At 43.9% G+C, this 13,364-nt stretch overlaps 1 protein-coding gene across 3 annotated transcripts in view; it reads right to left on the bottom strand.

Moving 5' to 3' along the window:
• Positions 1–304: 304 nt before the first annotated feature.
• Positions 305–13,364, bottom strand: part of si:ch211-180f4.1 (uncharacterized protein LOC100144405 homolog) — an 18,715-nt gene continuing 5,655 nt past the window's right edge. For 2 of the 3 annotated variants that reach the window (XM_051426783.1, XM_051426784.1), the window contains 12 exons: positions 12,356–12,527; positions 12,117–12,262; positions 11,501–11,602; positions 10,175–10,359; positions 9,369–9,611; positions 9,166–9,288; positions 7,771–7,893; positions 6,813–7,272; positions 6,592–6,724; positions 6,296–6,486; positions 6,039–6,197; positions 305–5,741 (listed from right to left, as the gene is read on the bottom strand). In XM_051426783.1, the coding sequence (XP_051282743.1) occupies positions 5,208–5,741; positions 6,039–6,197; positions 6,296–6,486; positions 6,592–6,724; positions 6,813–7,272; positions 7,771–7,893; positions 9,166–9,288; positions 9,369–9,611; positions 10,175–10,359; positions 11,501–11,602; positions 12,117–12,262; positions 12,356–12,464 (2,508 nt within the window). In that variant the 5' untranslated portion in view covers positions 12,465–12,527 and the 3' untranslated portion in view covers positions 305–5,207. The remainder of the gene's footprint in view (positions 5,742–6,038; positions 6,198–6,295; positions 6,487–6,591; positions 6,725–6,812; positions 7,273–7,770; positions 7,894–9,165; positions 9,289–9,368; positions 9,612–10,174; positions 10,360–11,500; positions 11,603–12,116; positions 12,263–12,355; positions 12,528–13,364) is intronic. The other variant, XM_051426785.1, reaches the window with a different exon arrangement.

Below are 13,364 nucleotides of genomic sequence, written 5' to 3'. Positions count from 1 at the left end.
TTGGCCATGCTGTGGACTAAATTTCAGATTTCTTTCTTTCTGGATAATTGCGATGCATGTTGAGTTGTTTTTTTAATGAAATTGCAGAAAGTGAAATAATTCATTTAAAACTGAAGGCAACTTGTTCCAGTGAGACAGGGATTGGTTGAATTTATCTTAATTCCTGGAGGTCCAGTGATATCTTTGACATGCATTTCTATTTCTGGATTAGTCTATCAACATTTTAATATTCTACACAATAATGTTTTACTATAAAAATGAACACATTGTTATACATACGTTAGTAATCAGACAGCAGGCTGTGGAGTGACAAAGTGAGTATTTATATTATATTCCCCTTACACACACACACACACACACACACACACACACATCTTTAGTTACAGTTGGTGCTCAGTGTTGAGTAATAAATACAATAATAATAATATAAGCAACAGTTGTCTTCAAATATACAAAATACCCTGCATATTACTGTCAAGTTGAATGAAAATGACACCAGAGGAGCAGTGTAATGATTACTCCGTTTTCACCTCAAACTCTGGGTTTAGACCGATGATCGATGTTCAAATCAAATTCAAATTCAGATTTAAAGTGATACTCAGTTCTTAATTTATGCTGATTTTAATTTCCCAGAGTGGGAGGTGACACCTTCACATGTCAACAAGAGATTCTTTACTGTGAAAAACCCAGAAAGTCCTCACCATGAAGAACCTGCAACCAGAGAAGCAAAGACACTCAGTCTCTATAGTGTGTGTGTATATACAGAATATATATTCTTTAAAATGCCCAGAGGATCCTTTGGGTGTTTGTTCCTGAAGTGTTTTGGTTGACAGACAGTTGAGGGAATATTTGGCTAAAAATCTGAACAACAAACCTGCAAACTGATGGATGAGACAGGAACTAGCTAGCTAACGATGTAGATTAGCTAGCTACGAAGCTAGCATTTTGCTAACATTAGATAACTGTGACTATATATATATATATGTCTCTTTTATCTTTTATCAAATGTGGTTGTCTTTTCAACATAGATTAGCCTAGCATATAGAATATCTTTTAGGAAGGGATGTTAATCTAATGACAAGAAATTCTCTAAATAGAAAGATCTTTATGTTACAGTTAACGGATCTCATAATTATGATTTGGTGTCTCATAGTTATGAGATCGGAATTTTTAAATTAGGAGAAAACGCTCATAAATCTCTTAATGAAGAGAAAACAACAGGCGTAGATTTGGATATGCACGGTCAGGTCTACACAGAGTTGCCAGGTTTGCGTAGCAAAAGATCTGCTTGTTTGTATCTTATAATTATGACACAATTTTCTCATAAAAATAAAGAAACAATCTCATATTTTTAAGATCTTTGTCTTATAATTAAAAGAAAACAAGCGTAACAACCTAACAATAAGAAGATATGATCCCTGTAATTGTGAGGATTGTATCTCATAAAACTATATCCTAATTCTGACATCCTCAACATATAAAATGTTTTCTTGTAATTATGAGAAATTGATCGCATTAATATAGAACCTTTGCATTTTTTACAATCATGAAATAATTGTTCTGCTCTGGTGAAATCAGATTAATTGTGTAATTGTTAAATTCTTCGCCCGTCCAACAGTTTGCAGGTTGTCACACAGACGTGGTTGTATACAAACAGTCTTAAATAATGAGTGCAAAGGCATGCAGCACCTTCACCTCAACCAGTGCAACATCATCAACAGCTGGAAAGTCGACAAATCCAAAAGAAGTCAGAGTTGCAGGATATAAAACAGAGATTATAACTCTGAACAAACAAAAAGCACAACGTGGTCACTGTTAGTGTCCGTGCAGTGGGTGTCCATAAAATTCTTCACATGGATGTAAGAGTGACTGAGCTGTGACCTGAACCCATCCTGCTGCAGGACGGATGCAGGGTTGTGCACACTCCTAATGCAGAATGAATAGAATATGCAGATGATGCATTCATGCTGTGCTGATGAAGACTGCGTCAAGTAAAGTGAAGTTTCTGGAGGATTAAAGGTCCTGTATTCAGACAGAAAGTTAATGTTTGTTTGGTTCCAAGCTGATCTGAAAGTGACTACAGACCAAAGGCCTGATCCCAGCACTACGTCTGCTGGCTGGAAAACATGAGGTCATCACAGAGGAAACAGTTTTACACCACTTCCTAACATACAGAGAGCAGACGACAGATCTCTGGCAGATATAACAACAAACATGCAACGTTATCTAACTAAACCATTCTGTTAGTTACTGGAAGCTTTTGGAGGTTTTCACAGTAAAACTGAAGTTTAACATGAATTTGACAAAGCAATTTAAGCAAATGACAAAACATAAAAAATAGTCACTAGAAAGTGACTTATGTTTAATGTGTAACTTCAGTGGGCTTTTCTAACAACAGGGGAACATAGAAAGTAAATGTCTGTATGTCTCCTCCTGTCTGTGTTAAACAAAATGAAATAAAAGAATAAAAAACATGCAATATAATATGTTTAATTTAATATATAATATATAAATTTATAAGTTAAACAGTATGGCATCTGAACACAGTTTGAATTAATACATATATATAATTCAAGTTTTCATATATATATTAAAACTTAAATTGTACTTAAAGAAAAGAGCCTTTCTTGTAGCAAACTTTTTATGAAAAGCTTGGGAGAAAAGGCAAAATATTTTGTTGTTGTTTAAGGCCGAGCCATATCATAATGTATAATTTGTAATTTTGTAATGGAATCAAATGTTTGATTAATGCTGATCTGCTGCTATACTGTTTTTTGTGTCTTGTAAGCCCATGAGGGTTGGGCACTTTATGTGCATGACACAAAAATAAAATCAAAATCGAAATATGTTCTGACTGTAAAATAGTATGTCATCTGCATACAGTTTGAATTGAGTTTAAATTGCTTCAAAATATATGAACTTTCTGTCAAGAAAAGCAGGCAATTTGAGTACACACATATGTTTAAATTTCTGACTGTAAAATAGTAAGTCATCAGCATACAGTTTTATGTATATTTTGGCTGTTTAAGCTGCAGCCAACAGTGCAATGTAAACTGCAAATAGAGAGGGAATGAGTGGACATCTATGTCGTATAAAATGTTCAACTGATTCAATATTTCCTTTAAAAAGTTTTAAAATATGTGAAATTTCTGTTGAGGGAATCAGATGATTTGAATACGGGACCCTTAAGTGCTACTCTGAAAACATTTAAAGTGAAATATTCCATGTGGCTGCCTGTGCTGAGTGTAAGTGCTGCATTTGTGTTCACCATGAACTAAATTACAATAATCAGATTGTACAGTACAGCGACTGTCAGTGTGCTTGACAGAGAGGAGAAAGAGGGAAGAGGACAGAAGAGAAAGAGATCCAGTAACATTTCCATTCATAGCTCAGCAGTTCATCTGCACTGAGAAGTCTCTTTATGGATGCTGCTGGAGGAAGAATCGTCCCATTTAAACCAGCTGACGGCACAACTACTGACCTCCGCAGTGTGAGACACAGATCTGAGTGAAATCCAATCTGTTAAGGTCTTTAACAGCTGTCCATGTTTAAGTAAATATGAACTGAAGCTGGTTTGATGGAAGCAATATAAAGATCAGAGGACAGAAACATACTGGTGTTCTTTTAGCACATTAACTACAAATCCTGTTTACCTCTAAATCCCACCTTAATTTTATATTCTCAGTCTCAGTTTGAGCTCATTAAGAAATAGTATCTCTTTTTGTAACCGATTTATTTTGATTATATGATTTCAATGCATTTATATTTTTTACATTTGTTGACCAAGTGAATTAAACACAAATGTAAAGTTATTAGTCCTTTTAATTTCCCCAAATTGTCAAATCTGACTCTTTGATATTTTTACCTTTAAATTAAGTAAAAGCTAAATTGAAAGCAAAGTTCTGACCCCTCAAATTCACAAGTACTATTACATATTTTTAAATAAAGTAGTGAGCACGTAGCAGTATATAGTATATACTTAAGACATGAATAAAAGTCAAATTTTGTCTCTTTAATTCTTTTATATGTATGTTCTTTTATATATCTCAAAACTACGTCAAATGTATAAGTAAAGTAAAATAAAGTGAAGTGAAGTTTTGTCGTAAAGTTTCTGAAGACATTAAGTGTGGACATTTTAGTCTCATCTTAGCCAAAGAAAACTGTGACCATTTCAGTTCAGTATTTTAGTGTTGTGAACATCAGCTTTTTTTAGATTGTTGCAGCATAAGTTGCCTAACTTCATTGCAGTTTTTCTCAAACATTGTGATGCATATTGCAATGTTTTTAGGCTTTTTTTGCAATGAAATTTCAGGAGAAAGTGAAAAGTGGAAAAAATTGTGTAAATTATATTGTTGCATAATTCATTGAAAATCGAAGGCAACTTCTTCCAGTGAGAATACAATCTCTAGCAGTTTAGTGACAAAGCTCAACATTATGCTCTGATTGGTGAAACTCAAAGGAACTATGGTGATTGGTCAGATTTGCAGAAAAGTTGTGGTGAATTTACAGGAATTTGCTGAACTTGTGTTACTTGTACAGCTTTCCAATAATATTTAATCCATTTGATTTTAAGATAAAGGAACTGCTTTGCAGAGAGCATGTTTGCTCTGGTGTTATTAATTATTTAAGCAATATTTCTTTTGAACCAACAAATTAAATCTATAATTTCTAATATTAAACAGTGTATAAACTCTAGAGCTATGTTCTATATGGAGTTGATCAATAATCAATAATCAGAAGCTGTCATACAATGACTGTTTACTATCCACTGTTTAGATCTTGTTACTTTTTAACTCTAGATTTGAACCGGATGAAGGATTTTAGTCATCAGACGTCTGGATCTTAAGAACATTACATAACATACAGGTTCGAAAGAAAACTTTTAAATATTTGTAAAGTTTGTTTCATAGAGGAAGAAAGTTAATCAATCTGAAAACTGATGGATTATTGGAAAATTGATGAGAATGTGAAGGAGACAGGATTTATAATCAATGGGCTAAAACAGCAGAATGGTCCTTTGAGTGTGAATTTAATGCATGTTGAGAGCTGTTTTTTATCCACCTGTTCTGTTTCTCCCAACACTTTGTCTGTCAGGCTCTTCACTGAGTCACCTCTCTCTTCCATCCATCCAGTTTCTCTTCGTTCCTTCTCGTCCTCCCATAAACTCCCTCCAATGTCTGTCAGTTAAAACCTCCCCCCTCCTCCAGCTACCACATGTAAGTCTTTGTGGTGTCGATCTGACTCCCTCCCGCCTCCTCCACTCTCCCTCCTGCCTCTTCCTCCTCCTTGTCATCTTTGTCCTTCTCGGCCTCGCTCTCCCACAGCGTGATGAGTGGCGGGTACAGCTCGTTCAGGGGGATGGACGTGGCGTGCTGTATGTACTTCTTCAGCGAGTGGCCACAGGACTTGTGCTGCTGCACGCGGCGGCCCATGTAGACAACCAGCAGCGCCATGATGGACAGAGCGAACATGGAGCCCATGACGGCTGCCAGCGCCACGCTGCTGCGCCGCGACGCCACCATCTCCACCGAGAACCCCGCCTCTTTCGTGGTGACATTCAAACAGGAGGTGTGGACAGGAGAGGAGGGGGAGGAGGAGGTAGAGATGGGGTTGGGGGAGGAGCTGGGAGAGGAGGAGGGGGAGGTGAGGGAGGGAGGAGAGGAGGAGACAGTGAGGCAGACGTGGTACTCCGTGGCAGGAAGGAGGTGAGTCAGATTATACTCCTGAACATCAACAGGAACCTGCGAGGAGGGGGGGTGGAGATAAGTTACCATAGTTACAGAGTCATGACATCACTTCCTGTCTACCAGCTGGTATTACAGACAGTGAACTCACCACAGACACTGAACTGTTCCACTGTTATTACAGACAGTGAACTCACCACAGACACTGAACTGTCCCACTGTTATTACAGACAGTGAACTCACCACAGACACTGAACTGTCCCACTGTTATTACAGACAGTGAACTCACCACAGACACTGAACTGTCCCACTGTTATTACAGACAGTGAACTCACCACAGACAGGTGTGCTCACCTTGGCGGTGTAGCTGATCTGGGGGTTGTCGATGTGCACGGTAGCACTGATCCAGTGGGGAAGAGGGAGGGGGGAGTCCTGCTGGTTCAGACCCGCAGTCGAAGGCCCCCCGCTGGGATACAACTTCCACTCCAGCACCACCGACTGGGCGTGAACCACCTGCACAGGTAACAGGAACAGTAAATGTCTCATTACCTCCGAAAACATACAACAGATGATGAACGTAGGAATATTATAATCAGTATTATCAATATTACCTTCGCCAGCACCACCAGAGAGGCTGCGGGGCTGGACCAGTTCCCCAGCCAGAGCTGCTCTCTGCTGGGCTCACCACTCCACCGGCTCCCCCCACCGGACCACCAGCCCACAGACCCCTGGGAGTCCACAAACACTGAGACACTCTTTGTGTCCGCGCCCTCTATGTTCCACGCCACACAGGTATACACACCTGAGAGAGACAGACAGACAGAGAGAGACAGACAGAGGGAGGTTAATATCTGAATGTCTGTCAGCCCTCCTGCAGCTGTAGCGCCCCCCACAGGCTCAGACTGACCAGCGTCTGACGGTTCTGCGTGTTCGATCACTAACGCTCCGGGTTCTGACACTCGATGCTTCTTCTTCTTCCTTCTGCTCAGGCCACGCCCCTCCTCTGATATGATTGGTGCAGCCATCGCCTCCGAGCTCACCTGACCAGGAAGGAACAGAACAAACTGATTGTCGGGAGTTTCCTTGAACACACCAGCAGCATTTTCGGGAAGCTCTTGAATGCATCACCTCTACGTCTACACTCGTGACTCCGCCCACCTTGTCTCCAGTGGGCGTCACCCAGTAGAACTGGGGGGCAGGGTCAGCGTCCGCCCAGCACTCCAGTGTGATTGGCTGCCCGCCGCTGACGTTGATGGCGGGGGGGAAGGTTTGAGGAGAGATGTGAGGCAAGCAGCTGTTGGTCCCACCCCAGCCGCCGTCGGCCGCGCCCCACCCGACCGCCACCACCTCCTGCAGCTCCCGACCAACCAGGTGCGGCGGGGAGGAGCAGAGCGTGACGGAGGACTCCAGCATCTTGAGGTGTGATTGGTTGCCGAGGTGAGGCCCCCAGGAGGAGAGACAGTCACAGCGCAGCGGGTTGGAGCGCAGAGACACCTCCTCCAGGGAGGGGAGGGACGACAGGAGGTCCCCAGAGAGGAGGCTGAGCTGGTTACTGTGGAGGAGGAGAGTCCGCAGGGAGGACAGCTCACTGAGGGGGGAGGAGGGGACGGAGGAGGGGAGGGAGAGAACAGAGATAAGTCCTTTCTTCCATCAGACAGACAGACAGACAGGCAGGCAGGCAGGCAGGCAGGCAGAAAGACAGACAGACAGACAGACAGACAGGCAGGCAGGCAGACAGACAGACAGACAGACAGACAGACAGGCAGGCAGGCAGGCAGGCAGGCAGAAAGACAGACAGGCAGGCAGGCTGGCAGACAGACAGAAAGGCAGGCAGGCAGGCAGTCAGGCAGGCAGGCAGGCAGGCAGGCAGACAGACAGACAGACAGGCAGGCAGGCAGGCAGGCAGAAAGACAGACAGACAGACAGGCAGGCAGGCAGGCAGGCAGGCAGGCAGGCAGACAGACAGACAGGCAGGCAGGCAGGCAGGCAGGCAGGCAGAAAGACAGGCAGACAGACAGACAGACAGGCAGGCAGGCAGGCAGGCAGGCAGGCAGAAAGACAGACAGACAGACAGGCAGAAAGACACCTGAAGGCCTGGGGGTGGATGTAAGACAGTCGAGGGTTGTTGCAGAGCTCCAGTTTGGCGATTTCTGGAAGATTCTGGAAAGCTGATCGTTCCACCATCAACAACTCGTCCATGTTGTTCAGACTGCAGCCAAAACACAACAGTATTATAATTATTATTATTATTATTATTATTATTATTATTATTATTATTAATAATACAAGTGTGTGTATTTTATTTTAACACTGTTCAGTCCCTCAGTTACAGTAACTGAGTCTGTCCAGCAGGGGGAGCTGTTTCACAACTGGAACAACAACCAGGAGACTGAAAGAATACAAAATTATAAAATATGAAGTCGGCTAAACTGCAACAGCAGTTTTATGTTAAATAAAAATATGTTTGTGTGACTACCTGGCAAGTCTGTTAGTCTGTCTGTTACGGATTCCAGCTGTTTTACTTCACTATGAACTAAGTTAGCGTAGCCCTGATCAACCAAACTCCATTCAGAAAACAAGCATTTTAAGAGTTGTTTGCTGAGTTCAGATCATGATGTCGTTATTTCAGCATCATTTTGATCCGTTGATTGACATTAAATGGGAACTTGGCAACGTTTAGAAATCATTGGATGGTTAAATGGCCTGTTCCAGTGAAAATGGTGACTTTCCCTGCTCCCCCTCGCGTCCCCAGGCGGAAAACCAACCTTGCAACTTTGGGACTACCGTCCCGTTAAGTTGGAAATAGGAAGTATCGTGAGAAGCGAGAATGAGCGAGAAACATGAACTGCTTTACGGCAATTCTACATAAACGCACACGCCCCCCTCAATACCGGTTAGACACACCGGCTATAAGAACAAGCGACGATGAATGTATTACCCACCTTTGTAGACATTGCTCCACACGACAAAGTTGCCCGGCAACAAATGCACATCAGCAGCGGTAGAAAGGGGGAGGAGGGGCCGCAGGTGAGTTTTTTTACGACAGTGTTTTGAAATATACGTCCCAGAGCTCTAGGGGGAGCTCGTTGAGAAAACATGCGACGACAAAAGTGAAAAACAGCGAAGAAATGGCTAGAGTTGCCAAGTTCCCCTTTAAATCAGAGAAACATCAGATTATTTTGAGCTCAAACCACCGCAGTGAGACAGATTAAAGGGACAACATGTACGTGAGGTGAAAACTAGCTTTGTATTTGGTCTGATTTGATAAGAGCCCACTTCTGCTTCACGTGCATACCAGGAAACAACATTTGGTGCAGCTGTATTGTTGAGGTAACTTTTAGCTGCAGCAGAGTGTGTCCATTATAAACAACTTAAACCAAAAACAAATCATCTGGGTTGCAGGTATTTTGGAAGTTATTCACACTACAGTGAAAATTTGTTATAAATCTGTAGAAATGCAGGAGACTATTTTTGCACTGACCTCAGCTCCTCCAGGTGCTGAAGGTTCTGGAAATCTCCCTGCTGGACTCGGCTGATTGGGTTCCTGTTCAGATCCAGGAACTTCAGGTTAGGGAGCACGCTCAGAGCGTCCCGAGGAACAGACCTACCGGGAGAACAACACTCCACTCAATCCGATGGAACAGTGAGAGACAGTTTAAAAGGGGAACTGAACCAGAGACTCACCTGAGCCGGTTGTCGCAGAAGGAGAGACTCTCCAGGTAGTCGAGGCCCAGGAAGGCAGCAGAGGGGACCGAGGCCAGTCCCATCCCAGCCAGCACCAGGCTGTGGAGGCGGGACAGAGGTAGGAAGTTCTTCTCCTCCAGACCAAGGATGGGGTTCTCCCCGATCATCAGGATCTCCAGGGATGGCAAGGACTCGAACCAGCGACTGTCAATGGCAACCAGCCGGTTGGAGTTCAGGTGGAGCCTAAAGGACCGAACAGAGGGCAGAAAATGGGTTCAGAAAAGAGGTTGTACGGGTAACTGAGAAGGTTCTAGTGACCATTCAAGAGATTCTGAAGGACCTTTAAGGTAGTCCTTAAAGTTTAAGCAGGTCAAGGGTCCTTCGGGAGGTTCTAATGGTCATTGGGGTCGACCTGGTTGTCACTGAGGAGCTTCTAGGGATCCTTTAGATGGTTCTATGGGTTCCGTATGTGGTTTTCGGGGTCCTTTGGGATGATCCAGTGACCATATGAACCTCATATTAAGTCTTTTAAGAGGTTATGGTTACTGAGATGGATCAGGCACTCCTGTAGAGTTCGAGGGTTATAGGGGTAATTTAGGGGGCGCTTGAGGTCCTTTAGGTGGTTCTAGTCTATGTTTAGGTGGTTTTGGTCATTGAGGAGATTAAACCTCAATGACCCATCCTTACCCCTAAACCTTAACCCTAAGGTCGGTGCCGGTGGACAGGTGGGTTTTAGAAAGTTAAAGGTCCTTTGGGAGGTTCTAATGGTCCCACTTTAAACAGTGTTAAAATAAAGAAGAAGTTACCGCAGCAGGTTGGTGAGTCCAGCAAAGGCTTTGGGTCCAATGGAGGAGATGTGGTTGTGGTTGATGTAGAGCTCCTCCAGGCTGGACAGGTTCCTCAGACTGAAGTCCTCCAACTCCTCAATGTGGTTTTCTTCCAGGTACAGAGTCACCAACCGGCCCAGAGAGGAAAGACCTATAGAGATAACCTGGACGGAGAGAGAGAAACAGTTTCTGTTGGACCCGATCCCAACTAGGCTGCTTTAAGAAGTCGTACCCTTAATTGGCACTTTACTGGATGTGATTAATCTTTCTTTATTATCAGGATATGTACCACAGTCCTTTAAAGTAGCTGTAATTAAACCCCTTCTTAAAAAGCCCACTCTTGACCCAGAGGTTTTAGCCAACTATAGACCGATCTCTAACCTCCCCTTCCTCTCTAAGATTCTGGAGAAAGTCACCAAAGAGTTGTGTGACTTTCTACATAACAATAGTTTATTTGAGGATTTTCAGTCAGGATAAAATCCTCCTCCTCACCTATAAAGCTCTTCATGGTCAGGCCCCTTCATATCTTAAAGAGCTCATAGTACCCTATTACCCCTCTAGAACACTACGTTCTCTGAATGCTGGGCTACTTGTGGTTCCTATAGTCTCTAAAAGTAGAACAGGAGCCAGAGCCTTCAGTTACCAAGCTCCTCTCCTGTGGAACCAGCTTCCAGTTGTGGTTCGGGAGGCAGACACCCTCTCCACATTCAAGAGTAGACTTAAGACGTTCCTCTTTGATAAAGCTTATAGTTAGGGCTGGATCAGGTGAGTCCTGAACCATCCCTTAGTTATGCTGCTATAGGCCTAGACTATCGGGGGATTTCCCATGGTGCACTGAGCTCCTCTCTTCCTCTCTCTTTCTGCACTCATTCATGTTCCATTAATGCATGTTACTAACTTCACTTCTTCCCCGGAGTTCTTGTGCTTTCTCGTCTCGCAGGTTCTTATCGATCCTGTTGGAGCCTCTCGCTCTCTCTGTCTCTCTCTCTTTCTCTCTCACCCCAACTGGTCGAGACAGACGACCACCCACCTAGAGCCGAAGGATCTGTCCTAGGTTTCTGCCTTTTAACAGGCAGTGTTTCCTTGCCCTTGTCTCCAAGGTCTTGCTCATGGTGGTACTGTTGGGTCTCTGTAAATAATGTTATAAAGAGTTCGGTCTAGACCTGCTCTATTTGAAAAGTGTCCTGAGATAACTTCTGTTATGAATTGGCGCTATACAAATAAAATTGAATTGAATTGGATGATAGTGGATGATAATTAATGTATGGCTTCATACATTGTCATGTGACTAAACAGGTGTGTTACCTGTGTGAAGTGGTTCTGTGACAGGTCCAGTTCTGTGAGGTTGGTCAGGCTCTGCAGTTCGGTAGTGATGGAGGAGATGTTGTTACTCTGAAGCAGCAGAACCTGAAACACACATTTACAACAAATTCATCACAAAGTCGCTTCAGATCAAATAACAGAGGCAAATTGGTGGAGGATCGCTCCCCTGAGGAGGATCGCCAACCTGAGGAGGATCGCTCCCCTGAGGAGGATCGTCACCCTGAGGAGGATCGCCATTCTGAGGAGGATGGCAATCCTGAGGAGGATTGCTCCCCTGAGGAGGATCGCCAACCTGAGGAGGATCGCCAACCTGAGGAGGATCGCTCCCCTGAGGAGGATCGCCATCCTGAGGAGGATCGCCATTCTGAGGAGGATGGCAATCCTGAGGAGGATCGCTCCCCTGAGGAGGATCGCCACCCTGAGGAGGATAGCTCCCCTGAGGAGGATCACCAACCTGAGGAGGATCGCTCCCCTGAGGAGGATCGCCATCCTGAGGAGGACCGCACTGTGTGAACTGCTTAATGGCGCCGAAGAGAGCTTGCAGAAGCCAGAACAATATGTTGGATGTGTTTCTAGAGTTACTGAGCGTTACCATTACCTGTGTGTCAGAGGAAACGTTGGCTGGTACTCTCTGCAGATGGAGTTCGTTACAGTCCACCGTCCTGGCCTGGTGATACACAGACTGTGGGGTGTACCAGGGCCTCGTCTCACACACACATTGCAGAGGACACAGCACGGCGCCACCTACAGGACGCAGCACACACAACCAAACCTCTGCTGTAAAAATGTGTCTTTGTGGGGCTGTTCATCGTGTCCATCTATAAGCCTTTCCTTTACCTTGACTGGCCCCGCCCACTCCAGCACACACTGATGATGTCACCAGGGAGAGGAGAGTGAAAAGGACTGCAAATCCCATAGTGCACTTGGGGCGGAGCAGAGAGGACATCTGGTTTAAACTGTGGTGATAACTTCCTCCAGAAGGTCAGAGGGAAGCGAGTCTCATCTACAGCTGGATGGAAACACAGGAAGTGATGTCATTAACTGAGCTGGTTCAACTCTCAGTGAACAGTTTATACTTCTGAGCTTTAATCGGTCCTTCCAGACAAACACTGAGTTTTTTTGTGATTGTTGCGGACAAAAATCCTTGATTATGCGGCACGTTTTTTTAAAAAATGCGATCGCAATTTTATGCGATGAAATTGCGGGAACTTGCAAAAACTGCGGCTTCATCGCGGGTTTGCAGCTTTTCGATGACGTTCACGTCGCGTAATTACATCACTTCATAACGTTCCCATGGCAACAGGGGAAAATGGCTGCTCTTGTGTGAAGTAAACGCAACATTTTTCAACTTTCTGATAAGATATATCTGACCTTTTTTTGCAATGAAAATGCGGGGATTCTGAAATCATGCGAGCCTCGTGTATATTGCGCGGAAATCAGCAATTTATGCGGCGAAAGTTCTGCGTGTTTGAAGAAATGCGGCCCCACATAAATATGCAGACTTTGGCTGATTATGCATCGAATTATGGGATCGCATTATCGCGTTTTTCTGGAGGGATTGTATAATAATCTGTTTTTAGTCTTTGTAGAATTTGATGGATGAATTCGGAAGATCGTTTCACTTTTGTTTCAGTTCAGTAACTAACGTTAACTGTACAAGCTAACTAGCTAACAGCATCTAACATTACAGTTAGCGACAGTTAGCTTCTTTTAGCAACACGTCCATCAGGAAACTCCATAAATCCCTCAATCTGTCCTCAATCTGTCCTCTGTCTGTCCTCAATCTGTCCTCTGTCTGTCCTCAGTCTGTCCTCAATCTGTCCTCAAACTGTCCTCTGTCTGTCCT

Source organism: Dicentrarchus labrax, unplaced genomic scaffold (assembly GCF_905237075.1).
Source record: "Dicentrarchus labrax unplaced genomic scaffold, dlabrax2021, whole genome shotgun sequence".
In the NCBI taxonomy this organism is placed as follows: Eukaryota; Metazoa; Chordata; class Actinopteri; family Moronidae; genus Dicentrarchus; species Dicentrarchus labrax.
The sequence above is the reverse complement of the archived record's forward strand: the minus strand, read 5'-3'. Positions and strand labels throughout refer to the sequence as shown.